Source organism: Lucilia sericata, unplaced genomic scaffold (genome assembly GCF_015586225.1).
Source record: "Lucilia sericata isolate MDLA Ls3-8-SP2 unplaced genomic scaffold, ASM1558622v1 Contig001659F_arrow, whole genome shotgun sequence".
NCBI classification, from domain to species: domain Eukaryota; kingdom Metazoa; phylum Arthropoda; class Insecta; order Diptera; family Calliphoridae; genus Lucilia; species Lucilia sericata.
Genome location: NW_023995572.1, coordinates 6,740 through 22,601, shown reverse-complemented (window position 1 = coordinate 22,601; position 15,862 = coordinate 6,740). Strand labels below are relative to the sequence as shown.

At 33.2% G+C, this 15,862-nt stretch overlaps 1 protein-coding gene across 1 annotated transcript in view; it reads left to right on the top strand.

The window, feature by feature from the left end:
* LOC119612354 overlaps positions 1 to 14,942 on the top strand; it is a 59,894-nt gene extending 44,952 nt beyond the window's left edge. Inside the window, 7 exon segments of the mRNA XM_037968157.1 lie at positions 3,415 to 3,921; positions 4,090 to 4,212; positions 13,853 to 13,859; positions 14,291 to 14,388; positions 14,448 to 14,627; positions 14,690 to 14,839; positions 14,841 to 14,942. Of these exon segments, the coding sequence (XP_037824085.1) occupies positions 3,472 to 3,921; positions 4,090 to 4,212; positions 13,853 to 13,859; positions 14,291 to 14,388; positions 14,448 to 14,627; positions 14,690 to 14,839; positions 14,841 to 14,942 (1,110 nt within the window). The 5' untranslated portion in view covers positions 3,415 to 3,471.
* The last annotated feature ends 920 nt before the right edge of the window (positions 14,943 to 15,862 follow it).

Here is a 15,862-nt window from a genome sequence, read left to right as displayed (position 1 = left end):
CTAGTCTCTAGTCTAGTCTATTGTCTAGTCTATAGTCTAGTCTATAGTCCAGTCTATAGTCTAGTCTATAGTCTAGTCTATAGTCTAGTCTGTAGTCTAGTCTATAGTCTAGTCTATAGTCTGGTCTATAGTCTAGTTTGTAGACTAGTCTATAGTCTAGTCTATAGTCTAGTCTATAGTCTGGTTTATAGTCTAGTTTATAGTCTAGTATATAGTCTATTCTATAGTCTAGTCTATAGTCTAGTCCATAGGCATGTCTATAATCTAGTCTATAGTCTGGTCTATAGTCTAGTCTATAGTCTAGTTTATAGTCTCGTCTATAGTCTAGTCTATACTCTACTCTATAGTCTAGTCTATACTCTACTCTTAGTCTAGTCTAGTCTATAGCCTAGTCTATAGCCTAGTCTATAGTCTAGTCTATAGTCTAGTCTATAGTCTAGTCTATAGTCTAGTCTATAGTCTAGTCTATAGTCTAGTCTATAGTCTAGTCTATAGTCTAGTCTATAGTCTAGTCTATAGTCTACTCTATAGTCTAGTCTATAGTTTAGTCTATAGTCTAGTCTATTGTCTAGCCTATGGTTCAGTTTATAGTCGAGTTTATAGTCTAGTCTATAATCATGCCTATATTCTTGTCAATGATTGCTTTGTGTTGTGGTTTAGTATTCTTTTTAGTGGTCCCTAAATGCCTACTTTTTCCTTCCAAAGTCCGCCAAATATTTCACTGGGTTATTCAAGTACTGTGTGCCGACTTCTGTTCTTCTTAAATAAATATATATGTTTATTTTTCTACTCATGAATTTATGTATTTTCTTTCTGTTTTATTTCCCTCTATCAAGTGTTTATTTTGAAGAAAAAAATCCCAGATGTATATTTTCACATTTTCAAACAATTGCAAAAACAAAAATATTAATTTTTAAAAGAAAATGTTCGGTTGTTTTGCAAATTTTATTTTAGCAAAATAAAAACAATATTTTTGTATTTAATTTGTGCTGTTATTTAGGCGAAAGCAAAACGCATTATTTATATAATTTTTCAATATTTTTTAAGAAAAAAATTAAAATGTAAAAAAATTTCATAAAAAAATAAAAATTTTAAAACTCTAATGTAAAAAACTGTTGTAATTGAAGTGTATGTTCGTCAAAAATTTAACAAATATCAGAAATATAAGAATAATTGTCAATTTAGTGAGTGTTTATATCGGTTCAATAACTGACAGATTCTAAAAAATACATCCCTTCTTTCCTTTCAAAATTCTATTTATTAAAAATTTCAAAAAGAAATCGTGCCCTATTTAAGTGCTTCTATACTATTTTCTTTTGCTCTATATGTATGTATGAATCGGGTACACATACGTATACCCGATATTTGCTTTGTTTACATATTTATACAATTTTGACACATTGCAAATAATAACAACAACTGGGTGACAAGTATTATCAAAAGTGTGATATGTAGAATAAATAAGTTTTAAATACATTTGTTTAAACATACATGAACACATTTTCATTTTAGTTTTTAAATTATATGCAATTTATTAATTCTTTAAAACATAAATAAACTAAAAATAATTATTTGTTTAAATATTTTTTTTACAAATATTGGCAGTACTTGTCATTAAAATTTGTTACATCTGGTTTATAATCGCGTCTAAAGTCCAAACTAGTCTATAATGCAGACTTTAGTCTCGCCTATAGTGCAGACTATAATCTCGTCTATAATCCAGTCTATAGTCTCGTCTATAGTCCAGACTACCTATAGTGAGGACTTTAGTCTTATCTATAGTGCAGACTTTAGTCTCGTCTATAGTGCAGACTATAGTCTCGTCTATAGTGCAGACTATAGTCTCGTTTATAGTCCAGACTATAATCTCGTTTATAGTCCAGACTATAGTTTCGTTTATAGTCCAGACTATAGTCTCGTTTAAAGTCCAGACTATAGCCAAACTATAGTCTCGTCTATAGTCTAGACTATAGTCTCGTCTATAGTCTAGACTATAGTCTCGTCTATAGTCTAGACTATAGTCTCGTCTATAGTGCAGACTATAGTCTCGTCTAAAGTGCAGACTATAGTCTCGTCTATAGTCTAGACTATAGTCTCGTCTATAGTGCAGACTATAGTCTCGTCTATAGTCCAGACTATAGTCTCGTCTATAGTCCAGACTATAGTCTTGTCTATAGTCCAGACTATAGTCTCGTCTATAGTGCAGACTATAGTCTCGTCTATAGTCCAGACTATAGTCTCGTCTATAGTCCAGACTATAGTCTCGTCTATAGTCCAGACTATAGTCTCGTCTATAGTCCAGACTATAGTCTCGTCTATAGTCCAGACTATAGTCTCGTCTATAGTCCAGACTATAGTCTCGTCTATAGTCCAGACTATAGTCTCTTCTATAGTCCAGACTATAGTCTCGTCTATAGTCTCGTCTATAGTCCAGACTATAGTCTCGTCTATAGTCCAGATTATAGTCTCGTCTATAGTCCAGATTATAGTCTAGTCTATAGTCCAGACTATAGTCTCTTCTATAGTCCAGACTATAGTCTCGTCTATAGTCTCGTCTATAGTCCAGACTATAGTCTCGTCTATAGTCCAGACTATAGTCTCGTCTATAGTCCAGATTATAGTCTCGTCTATAGTCCAGATTATAGTCTAGTCTATAGTCCAGACTATAGTCTCGTTTATAGTCCGGACTATAGTCTCGTCTATAGTACAGACTATGGTCTCGTCTATAGTACAGACTATGGTCTCGTCTATAGTACAGACTATGGTCTCGTCTATAGTACAGACTATGGTCTCGTCTATAGTACAGACTATAGTCTCGTCTATAGTCCAAACTATAGTCTCGTCTATAGTCCAAACTATAGTCTCGTCTATAGTCCAAACTATAGTCTCGTCTATAGTCCAAACTATAGTCTCGTCTATAGTCCAAACTATAGTCTCGTTTATAGTCCAAACTATAGTCTCGTCTATAGTCCATACTATAGTCTCGTTTATAATCCAGACTATTATCTAGTATATAATCAAGGCTATAGTAGAGTCTATATACCAGGTTATAGTCTAGTCTATAGTTCAGACTATAGTCTTGTCTATAGTCTGGTCTATAGTTCAGACTATAGTCTAGACTATAGTAAGACTACGGTCTGGTCTAAAATCCAGTGTTAAGTTGGTAGTTCATTTTAAAATCTAGTCTAGTTCCTGACTATAGCTTAGTCTATAATCCGAACTTGAGTCTAATATATAGTCCTGACTTCAGTATACTATGCACCTCAGATTATAGTCATAGTTAAGGTCGTCCTGATTGATAAATTCTCTACTTATAAACGATTTGTCATAACTTTCCTTTTTATATACTCTTCATTAAATCAAATTTTAACTTTGTAACTAATCTCTTTATCCCCCGTTTTTTCTCATTTCCAGCTATGATGCCCATGGCGCCAACTGTTTAAAACAACACCCTTAACGTTTTAAACTATTATGGATTTAGCCGATCAAATCGATGATTATATTTGTACATTTGAAGGTCTCGGTGATATAACAATGGATTCATTAGCAATGTTTATATTTATATGGGCCGTATTGGCTCTCTTCTTAGTATGGCTGTGTAAATTTTTATACCAAAAATATGTGCTGAAAGATAAACCTGCTAGTGCCGCCAGTAGTCGGCAGGGTAGTGTTGCCCCGGGTGGTATTAAAACTGAAAAACGTCTCTCGGAACCGCGTGAAATATTGTCAAGTAAAAGTGAAATAAAAGATTTATTAGCAAAACCGGCGGGTGGTAGTGGTCGTGGACGACCACCGGTACCTGGAGCTGCTGCCGGTGGACCGGGTGTGCGCAGACGTATGGTGAGACAGGGTTCGACAGGACCGGAAAATCGTAAAAAACGTTATGTGCCACCGCCCTCAAATGTTGTTGGACCAGAAACGGTGAGTTAGTGGGATTTTTAGTTTAATTTATTTTGTGTGGTTTTTATAAAATATTTTTTTTTTTTTTATGTTAATTTTATTATTATATTTAATAGAGTGGTTTTTTGTTTGCTTTTAAATATATTGATTTATTTTATATTGTTGTTTTGTTTATTGTTGTTATTTTAGACTTCCGTCACTTGGACTAGCCAAGTTTTTCGTTGGCTCTATAGTGACTTGGTGATTGTTAACGAATTATTAATGTCTTGGGTTATCGCACTTAACGATACTTTGCATAAAAACGAAGAAGAGGTAAGTTATTTGATTTTAAATTTTACATGTTTTTTGTATAATATTATGGATTTTATGGGTTTAGTGACATTTTAAAAATAGGTGTTAATTAAAGTTTATTTGTATGATAGTTAATATATTGGTCAAGGTGGATTAAAGGGAGTTATAATTTACCCAAGAGCGTTTGGGGATTTTAAGCGCTTTACAAATATTTATTATTAATATCTATTGCTTGCCTATAAACGAGTAGACTAGACTATGGACTAGCCTATAGACTCGACTATAAACTAGACTATAGACTATACTATAGACTAGACTAGACTATAGACTAGACTATAGACTATAGACTAGACTATAGACTAGACTATAGACTAGACTATAGACTAGACTATAGACTAGACTTTAGACTAGAATATAGACTATAGACTAGACTATAGACTAGAATATAGACTAGACTATAGACTAGACTAGACTATAGACTAGACTATAGACTAGACTATAGACCAGACTATAGACTAGACTATAGACTAGACTAAAGACTAGACTATAGACTAGACTATCGACTAGACTATAGACTAGACTATAGACTAGACTATAGACTATTCTATAGACTAGAATATAGACTAGACTATAGACCAGACTATAGACTAGACTATAGACTAGACTATAGACTAGACTATAGACTAGACTATAGACTAGACTATAGACTAGACTATAGACTAGACTATAGACTAGACTATAGACTAGACTATAGACTAGACTATAGACTAGACTATAGACTAGACTATAGACTAGACTATAGACTAGACTATAGACTAGACTATAGACTAGACTATAGACAAGACTATAGACTAGACTATAGACAAGACTATAGACTAGACTATAGACCAGACTATAGACTAGACTATAGACTAGACTATAGACTAGACTATAGACTAGACTATAGACCAGACTATAGACTAGACTATAGACTAGACTATAGACTAAACTATAGACTAGACTATAGACTAGACTATAGACTAGACTATAGACTAGACTATAGACTAGACTATAGACTAGACTATAGACTAGACTATAGACTAGACTATAGACTAGACTATAGACTAGACTATAGACTAGACTATAGACTAGACTATAGACTAGACTATAGACAAGACTATAGACTAGACTATAGACAAGACTATAGACTAGACTATAGACTAGACTATAGACTAGACTATAGACTAGACTATAGACTAGACTATAGACTAGACTATAGACCAGACTATAGACTAGACTATAGACTAGACTATAGACTAGACTATAGACTAGACTATAGACTAGACTATTGACTAGACTATAGACTCGACTATAGACTAGACTATAGACTAGACTATAGACTAGACTATAGACTAGACTATAGACAAGACTATAGACTAGACTATAGACTAGACTATAGACTAGACTATAGACTAGACTATAGACTAGACTATAGACTAGACTATAGACTAGACTATAGACTAGACTATAGACTAGACTATAGACTAGACTATAGACTAGACTATAGACTAGACTATAGACTAGACTATAGACTAGACTATAGACTAGACTATAGACTAGACTATAGACTAGACTATAGACTAGACTATAGACTAGACTATAGACTAGACTATAGACTAGACTATAGACTAGACTATAGACTAGACTATAGACTAGACTATAGACTAGACTAGACTATAGACTAGACTATAGACTAGACTAGACTAGACTATAGACTAGACTATAGACTAGACTAGACTATAGACTAGACTATAGACTATACTAGACTATATACTAGACTATAGACTAGACTATAGACTAGACTATAGACTAGACTATAGACTAGACTATAGACTAGACTATAGACTAGACTATAGACTAGACTATAGACTAGACTATAGACTAGACTATAGACTAGACTATAGACTAGACTATAGACTAGACTATAGACTAGACTATAGACTAGACTATAGACTAGACTATAGACTAGACTATAGACTAGACTATAGACTAGACTATAGACTAGACTATAGACTAGACTATAGACTAGACTATAGACTAGACTATAGACTAGACTATAGACTAGACTATAGACTAGACTATAGACTAGACTATAGACTATACTATAGACTAGACTAGACTATGACTAGACTATAGACTAGACTATAGACTAGACTATAGACTAGACTATAGACTAGACTATAGACTAGACTATAGACTAGACTATAGACTAGACTATAGACTAGACTATAGACTAGACTATAGACTAGACTATAGAGAGACTATAGACTAGACTATAGACTAGACTATAGACTAGACTATAGACTAGACTATAGACTAGACTATAGACAGATATAGACTAGACTATAGACTAGACTATAGACTAGGACTATAGACTAGACTATAGACTAGACTATAGACTAGACTATAGACTAGACTATAGACCGACTATAGACTAGACTATAGACTAGACTATAGACTAGACTATAGACTAGACTATAGACTAGACTATAGACTAGACTATAGACTAGACTATAGACTAGGACTATAGACTAGACTATAGACTAGACTATAGACTAGACTATAGACTAGACTATAGACTAGACTATAGACTAGACTATAGACTAGACTATAGACTAGACTATAGACTAGACTATACGGACTAGACTATTTAGGACTAGACTATAGACTAGACTATCGACTAGACTATAGACTAGACTATAGGACTAGACTATAGACTAGACTATAGACTAACTATAGACTAGACTATAGACTAGACTATAGACTAGACTATAGACTAGACTATAGACTAGACTATAGACTAGACTATAGACTAGACTATAGACTAGACTATAGACTAGACTATAGACTAGACTATAGACTAGACTATAGACTAGACTATAGACTAGACTATAGACTAGACTATAGACTAGACTATAGACTAGACTATAGACTAGACTATAGACTAGACTATAGACTAGACTATAGACTAGACTATAGACTAGACTATAGACTAGACTATAGACTAGACTATAGACTAGACTATAGACTAGACTATAGACTAGACTATAGACTAGACTATAGACTAGACTATAGACTAGACTATAGACTAGACTATAGACTAGACTATAGACTAGACTATAGACTAGACTATTGACTAGAATATAGACTAGACTATAGGCTAGACTAAGGACCATAATATAGACAAGACTATGGACTAAAATACAGGCTAGACTAGAGACTAAACTACAGACTAGACAATAGGCTAGACTATGGACTAGACTATATTTAGACTAGCCTATAGCCTTAACTGTAGAACAGTCTATACTCATGACTATAGAACAGTTTATAGCCTTGATTTTAGAACAGTCTGTAGTCCTGACCGCAGAACATTCTATAGTCTTACCTATAGAACAGTCTAAAGTTTTACTACTGAAAAGGCTATAGTCCTGACTATCGAAAAGTCTATAGTCTACAGTCTTAAATTTAAAACTGTCTATATTCTTGACTATAGAAAAGTCTATTGACTTGGCTATAGTAAAGTCAATGATCTTAGCTATAGAACAGCCTATAGTCTTGACCATAGAACAGTCTATAGTCTTCACTATAGAACAGTCTATAGTCTGGACCATAGAACAGACTATAGCCTTTACTATAGAACAGCCGATAAACTTTACTATAGAACAGTCTATAGTCTTGACTTCAGAATAGTATAAAGTCTTGACTAGACTCTAGACTACAACATATATTAGACTGTATACTAGGATATAGACCAGAATATTCGAAAGTATATTTAATTATGAAATTTACTATGAAGTTTTTTCTCAGTGTAGTGCAGTCATTAATCATTTCAGTTTAAGGTTTTTAATGAAATATAAAAATTCAAGTTGAAATGGTGTCTCCCACCTTAACTGTGACATCACCTATTAGGAATACGTCGTCAGTTTATTCCAATGAAATCTACGAATTAAAGAACTAGAAATTTTCTCCAATATGATGTCATGACCAACACGTCATCCATATTTTTACAGCAATTATAGATTCTTACATATCAGTTTCTATATACTCTGGTTTCAATTTTTAGAATTCGTTTTTAATAAACATTTCAATCATATGTTTAATATGCTATTTGCATATTTATTAATATAAACCAGAATGTAGCAAATATTTCATAATAGGGGTAATCACAGTTTAATAGAACAAATATTAAATTAGTTACATATCAGAAATCACAAACCTTGATAATAGTTTTACTATTAATATAATTGTAGCCCCCTACCATTACACTAAGCTCTTGGCCCCTACAACAACATTGGTTTTTCCAACTCATACTACTTGTTGCTAATTCGTACAAGTATTTGGTCCGTGGCATTGGTTTTTTATAACAATTTTTCACGTCACGCCTGGTTAAATTTACCATATTAGTTTTTTTCTGTTTTGTTCAAGTATCAATAGTCATCATCTTTTGGTTTTGATTTACATTATACTACTATGTTCTCATTAGTTGTTCATTAATTGTAAAAATATCTCATGTGCCCATATATAGTATGATGACTTGTGTCACAGTTTGCTTTTCAATAATGTCTAGGTCAATGAAAAAGTTTTCATGCATACATGCAACTATCCGTACCGTTCGTATGAATGAATGACACTTGTCAATTTCTTGCCATTTAACTTGTTATCGGGGTCATAAGATGACATAGTAAAATGTAGTAATAATATTATGAAAGAATAGAATATTTATATTAATAGAATTTATATGATCTGACCCTTTAATTGCTTGAATTAAGGGAAAATTAAATTAATGTTTTCTTTCAGTCTTCCAGTCATGTCAGTAGTACAATCTATAGTCTTGATGGTATATCAGTGTATAATCATAACTATAAAGTACTCTATAGATTTGACTATAGAAAAGTCTATAGAAGTTCTGACTACAGAACAGCATTGACTATATAACAGTCTATGGTCTTGACTATAGAACCGTCTATAGTCTTGACTATAGAACTGTCTATAGTCTTGATTATAGAACAGTCTATAGTCTTGACTATAGAACAGTCTATAGTTTTGACTATATAACAGTCTATAGTCTCGTCTATAGACCAGTCTATAGTCTTGACTATATAACAGTCTATAGTCTTGACTATATAACAGTCTATAGTCTTGACTATATAACAGTCTATAGTCTTGACTATATAACAGTCTATAGTCTTGACTATATAACAGTCTATAGACTTGTCTATAGACAAGTCTATAGTCTTGTCTATAGATCAGTCTATAGTCTTGTCTATAGACCAGTCTATAGTCTTGCCTATAGACCAGTCTATAGTCTTGTCTATAGACCTGTCTATAGTCTTGTCTATAGATCAGTCTATAGTCTTGTCTATAGACCAGTCTATAGTCTTGTCTATAGACCAGTCTATAGCCTTGTCTATAGACCAGTCTGAAATTTTTTCTATAGACCAATCTATAGTCTTTTCAATAGACCAGTCTATAGTTTTGTATATAGTATTGTCTATAGTACTGTCTATATTCTTGTCTATAGTATTGTCTATAGTCTTGTTTATATATCAGTCTATAGATCAGTATATAGTATTGTCTATAGACCAGAGTATAGTCTTGTCTATAGACCAGTGTATAGTCTTGTCTATTGACCAGTCTATAGTCTTGTCTATAGACCAGTCTATAGTCTTGTCTATAGACCAGTCTATAGTCTTGTCTATAGACCAGTCTATAGTCTTGTCTATAGACCAGTCTATAGTCTTGTCTATATACTGTTGACATGTCTATAGTCTTGTCTATTGACCAGTCTATAGTCCTGTCTATTGACAAGTCTATAGTCTGGTCTATAGACCAGTCTATAGTCTTGTATATAGTCTTGTCAATAGCATTGTATATACACCAGTCTATAGTCTTGTTTATATACCAGTCTATAGATCAGTATATATTCTTGTCTATAGACCAGTCTATAGTCTTGTCTATAGTCCAGTCTACAGTCCTGTCTATAGTCCAGTCTATAATCTTGCCCATATATCAGTCTTGCCTATAGTTTTGTCTATAGTCTTGTCTATTGACCAGTCTATAGTCTTTTTTGTTGACCAGTCTATAGTCTTGTCTATAGACCAGTCTATACTCTTGTCTATAGACCAGTCTATAGTCTTGTATATAGTATTGTCTATAGTACTGTCTATAGTATTGTCTATAGACCAGTCTATAGTCTTGTTTATACATATATCAGTCTATAGATCAGTATATAGTATTGTCTATAGACCAGAGTATAGTCTTGTCTATAGACCAGTGTATAGTCTTGTCTATTGACCAGTCTATAGTCTTGTCTATAGACCAGTCTATAGTCTTGTCTATAGACCAGTGTATAGTCTTGTCTATTGACCAGTGTATAGTCTTGTCTATTGACCAGTATATAGTCTTGTCTATAGTCCAGTCAATAGTATTTTCTATAGTCCAATCTATAGTCTTGTCCATAGATCAGTTTGTCTATAGTTTTGCCTATAGTCTTGTCTATTGACCAGTCTATAGTCTTGCCTGTTGACCAGTATATACTCTTGTCTATAGACCAGTCCATAGTCTTGTCTATAGATCAGTCTATAGGCTTGTCTATAGACCAGTCTATAGTTTTGACTATAGATCAGTCTATAGTCTTGTCTATTGACCAATGTATAGTCTTGTCCATTGACTAGTATATAGTCTTGTCTATTGACTAGTATATAGTCTTGTCTATTGAACAGTCTATAGTCTTGTCTATTGACCAGTCTATTCGTGTCTATACACCAGTCTATAATCTTGTCTATAGACCAGTCTATAGTCTTTTCTATTGACCAGTCTATAGACTTGTCTATAGTCCAGTCTATAGTCTTGTCCAAAGATCTGTCTTGTCTATAGTTTTGCCTATAGTCTTGTCTATTGACTCTAGACTAGACAGTCTAGTTTGTAGTCCAGACTTTAGTCTTGTCTATAGTCCAGCTACAGACTTTAGTATTGTCTATAGACTTGTCTATAGTCTTAACTTTATATCTATAGTCCATAGTCTGAACTATAGACCATTCTATATTCTTGTCTATTGGCCAGGCTATAGTATAATTTTAATTTTGTTAACAAACTATAATTATGTAGTTTGTTTTTTTGCGACACTTTTTAAAATTATTTAAACAAGTAAAAACTTAATTTGAATTTTATTAAAATTAAAGTGCATCAAATCTAGGTCAAAATATATTATTAAATTATATGTAGTTATGTACTAAACATTTTGTTTGTTGTTTTTTAACCAAAAACAAATTATTTGTAGCATGAACATACCGCAAAAATTAGTTATTTTAGACTCGACATGGCTACTAGGTAAATCCCCAGTATTATAAAAATAACTAAAGGTAATTAGTTTATCAGTATTTGATTTTTTTTTTTAAATTTTTTTTATAATAAAAATTTATGAAGTATGAAGTCACAGATGGTTTGCTGAGCAGCATACCGAAGTTTTTGCCACATTTGTAGTTAAATAATGTGACTAAAGCCACACAATTGTTGTAATCCAGAATTGTTTCTAATTTTTAAAAATCTCAAAACACGGACATTAGTTACCTATGTAACTCGAGCAAATCGATTTCTCATTCTGTATATTGTTTATGTTTATTATAAATAATAATAAAATAAAACAAAAAATATTTACTGATTCATAGCCACAACTACAACACATTTATTTTTGGAATACTTTAAAATAATTACGTAAGCTTTTTGCGGTAGACTCCGTCTTAAAAACAAACTCTAAAGAACGAGTTCACTCTATATGTTTATCGCCATCAGACATGCTACCACTATACCGCAAAATAAAAATACTGGGGTTCGTCTTTTTTTTTATGTTGTCCGTCCATCTCATTGTATGTGTTAAAAAAAAACACAAAACACCAAGAACCAAAAAAAAAAAAAGATTTTTGTTTAAATTAAGACCTTGACCTTAGTATTGAAATTGAAATGAATATATGTATACGAAAAAAAAGCGAAAAATTTATTAGTAATCCAGTGAATACTTGATTTTTAAGTGTTTATTTTTATATGGGTCTTGATAATATTCTGTTGTTATTGTTGTTTCTCATAAATAACTCATGTTCAAGGAAAAAGTTATCAACAGGGCTGAGATAAAGTTTCTGGAGCACTTCTGTTTCAGCTGGAATAATTAGAAAATAAACTTGCCCTCTTAGTCTAGTCTGTAGTCATGTCTATAGTCCAGACTACAGTCTATTCTATAGTCCAGACTATAGTCTTGTCTATAGTCCAGACTATAGTCTTGTCTATAGTCCAGACTATAGTCTTGTCTATAGTCCAGACTATAGTCTTGTCTATAGTCCAGACTATAGTCTTGTCTATAGTCCAGAATATAGTCTTGTCTATAGTTCAGACTATAGTCTAGTCTATAGTCCAGACTATAGTCTAGTCTATAGTCCAGACTGTAGTCTAGTCTATAGTCCAGACTATAGTCTAGTCTATAGTCCAGACGGTAGTCTAGTCTGTGGTCGAGACTATAGTCTTTTATATAGTCCAGACTATAGTCTAGTCTAAGTCCACACTATAGTCTAGTGTATAGTCCAGACTATAGTCTAGGCCATAGTCTAGTCTATAGTCCAGACTTAAGTCTAGTCTATAATCCAGACTGTAGTCTTGTCTATAGTCTAGACTCTAGTCTTGTCTAAAGTCCACATTATAGTCTTGTCTAATGTCCAGAATATAGTCTAATCTATAGTCCAGACTATAGTCTAGTCTATAGTCCAGACTATAGTCTAGTCTATAGTCCAGACTATAGTCTAGTCTATAGTCCAGACTATAGTCTAGTCTATAGTACAGACTATAGTCAAGTCTATAGAACAGACTATAGTCTAGTCTATAGTCTAGTCTATAGTCCAGACTATAATTCAGTATATAGTCCAGACTATAGTCTAGTCTATAGTGCAGACTATAGTCTAGTGTATAGTCCAGATATAGTCTAGTCTATATTCCAGACGGTGGTCTAGTCTGTGGTCGAGACTATAGTCTTTTATATAGTCCAGACTATAGTCTAGTCTAAAGTCCACACTATAGCCTAGGGTATAGTCCAGACTATAGTCTAGGCCATAGTCTAGTCTATAGTCCAGACTCAAGTCTAGTCTATAATCCAGAGTGCAGTCTTGTCTATAGTCTAAACTGTAGTCTTGTCTATAGTCCAGACTATAGTCTAGTTTATAGTCCAGACTATAGTCTAGTCTATAGTCCAGACTATAGTCTAGTCTATAGTCCAGACTATAATTCAGTATATAGTCCAGACTATAGTCTAGTCTATAGTCCAGACTATAGTCTAGTCCATAGTCCAGACTATAGTTCAGTATATAGTCCAGACTATAATCTAATCTATAGTCCAGACTATAGTCTAGTCTATAGTCCAGACTATAGTCTAGTGTATAGTCCAGACTATAGTCTAGTCTATAGTCCAGACTATAGTCTAGTCTATAGTCCAGACTATAGTCTAGTCTATATTCCAGACGGTAGTCTAGTCTGTGGTCGAGACTATAGTCTTTTATATAGTCTAGACTATAGTCTAGTCCACACTATAGTCTAGGGTATAGTCCAGACTATAGTCTAGGCCATAGTCTAGTCTATAATCCAGACTCAAGGTCTAGTCTATAATCCAGACTGTAGTCTTGTCTATAGTCTAGACTGTAGTCTTGTCTATAGTCCAGACTATAGTCTAGTTTATAGTCCAGACTCAAGTCTAGTCTATAATCTAGACTGTAGTCTTTCTATAGTCTAGACTGTAGTCTTATCTATAGTCTAGACCATTGAGTTTTGTCCAGACTACAGTCTATTCTGTAGTCCAGATCTATGCTTTTATCTATTATCCAAAGTGTCTATATTCTTGTCTATAGTTTAATCTACATATATAATATAGTCGTTCTCGATTTTTTAAATATGTTCGTTTAAAGATATTTTCCTGACTGTTAGTCGTCTTAGATATTTCTAGGGATAAGATTTTTAACAATATTTTAAAACTAGTTCTATTCAAATGTACCACTGCTTACTTATAAAATAACCTTACAAATTTCAGGGACTTGCAGTAGAATCGTACGTGTATTACCCGACAGTCCGCCACCTGGTTTAAGTAACATTTTCTGTAATGCCGATGAAGCCAATCCAGCTGATATGGTGAGTTATACAACGATTTAATATAATCGGTTAACCAAAATCTCTTCTATTATACACAGCTTATTACTTTCGATTGTGACGCCATGCCGGTATTGCAAGTTAAAACCTTCCGACAGAAATCAGGAAAAGTTGAGACTTCCCATTATAAGGTAACCGTTTCTAGATTCCGAGCACGCATAGCTAATGCCATGAACTACAATACCTTAAAGGGTGATATGAGAGTAGAAGGTTTTCCAGATGTAAGTTGAGACGGTATCATTTTATTCGATTAATTATAAAAATTCTACGTTTTTATTTTCAGATACGCATAGCCATGAACAGTGTGGGCGCTATTAAGCCCATGGATCAGGATGAACAACAATTCCAGGCCCAAGTTTCGGAAATTTTAACTAGAGCTTTACGTGATACCATTTATCCTGTAGATTTCTCTATGTATACCACTTGTCCTCGTGGCCGATATTGAACCCATGGATTTGCCTGTAATTTATCCCATTCCATATGATACTATGGCGGTGAGCGTAAGAACATTGAGAAGAGAATTTTGCTTAAAATAACACATGACATAAGACATGTGTCAGTAAACATTACCATGACAGTCATGTTTTCTCTTTAATTTTTTTGTTCATTTCCTTTACAATTTTTTTTAATCCTGTTACTGTTATTTTTGGTGTTATGGACTTATCTTTATGTTATATGAATTACTAAAGGGATGTGGTCCATAGTTCGGGATTATATTTTATTCTATTCCACAGAAGTCTATAGACCACTATAGTCCATAGTCTCTAGACTAGACTATACACTAGACTAAAGACTAGACCATAGACTAGATTTATAGACCATATAAACTAGAATATAGACTAGACTATAGGCTAGACTATAGACTAGACTATAGACTAGACTATAGACTAGACTAGACTATAGACTAGACTATAGACTAGACTATAGACTAGACTATAGACTAGACTACAGACTAGACTGTAGACTAGACTGTAGACTAGACTACAGACTAGACTATAGACTAGACTATAGACTAGACTATAGACTAGACTATAGACTAGACTATAGACTAGACTATAGACTAGACTATAGACTAGACTATAGACTAGACTATAGACTAGACTATAGACTAGACTATAGACTAGACTATAGACTAGACTATAGACTAGACTAGACTAGACTATAGACTAGACTATAGACTAGACTATAGACTAGACTATAGACTAGACTATAGACTAGACTATAGACTAACTATAGACTAGACTATAGACTAGACTATAGACTAGACTATAGACTAGACTATAGACTAGACTATAGACTAGACTATAGACTAGACTATAGACTAGACTATAGACTAGACTATAGACTAGACTATAGACTAGACTATAGACTAGACTATAGACTAGACTATAGACTAGACTATAGACTAGACTATAGACTAGACTATAGACTAGACTATAGACTAGACTATAGACTA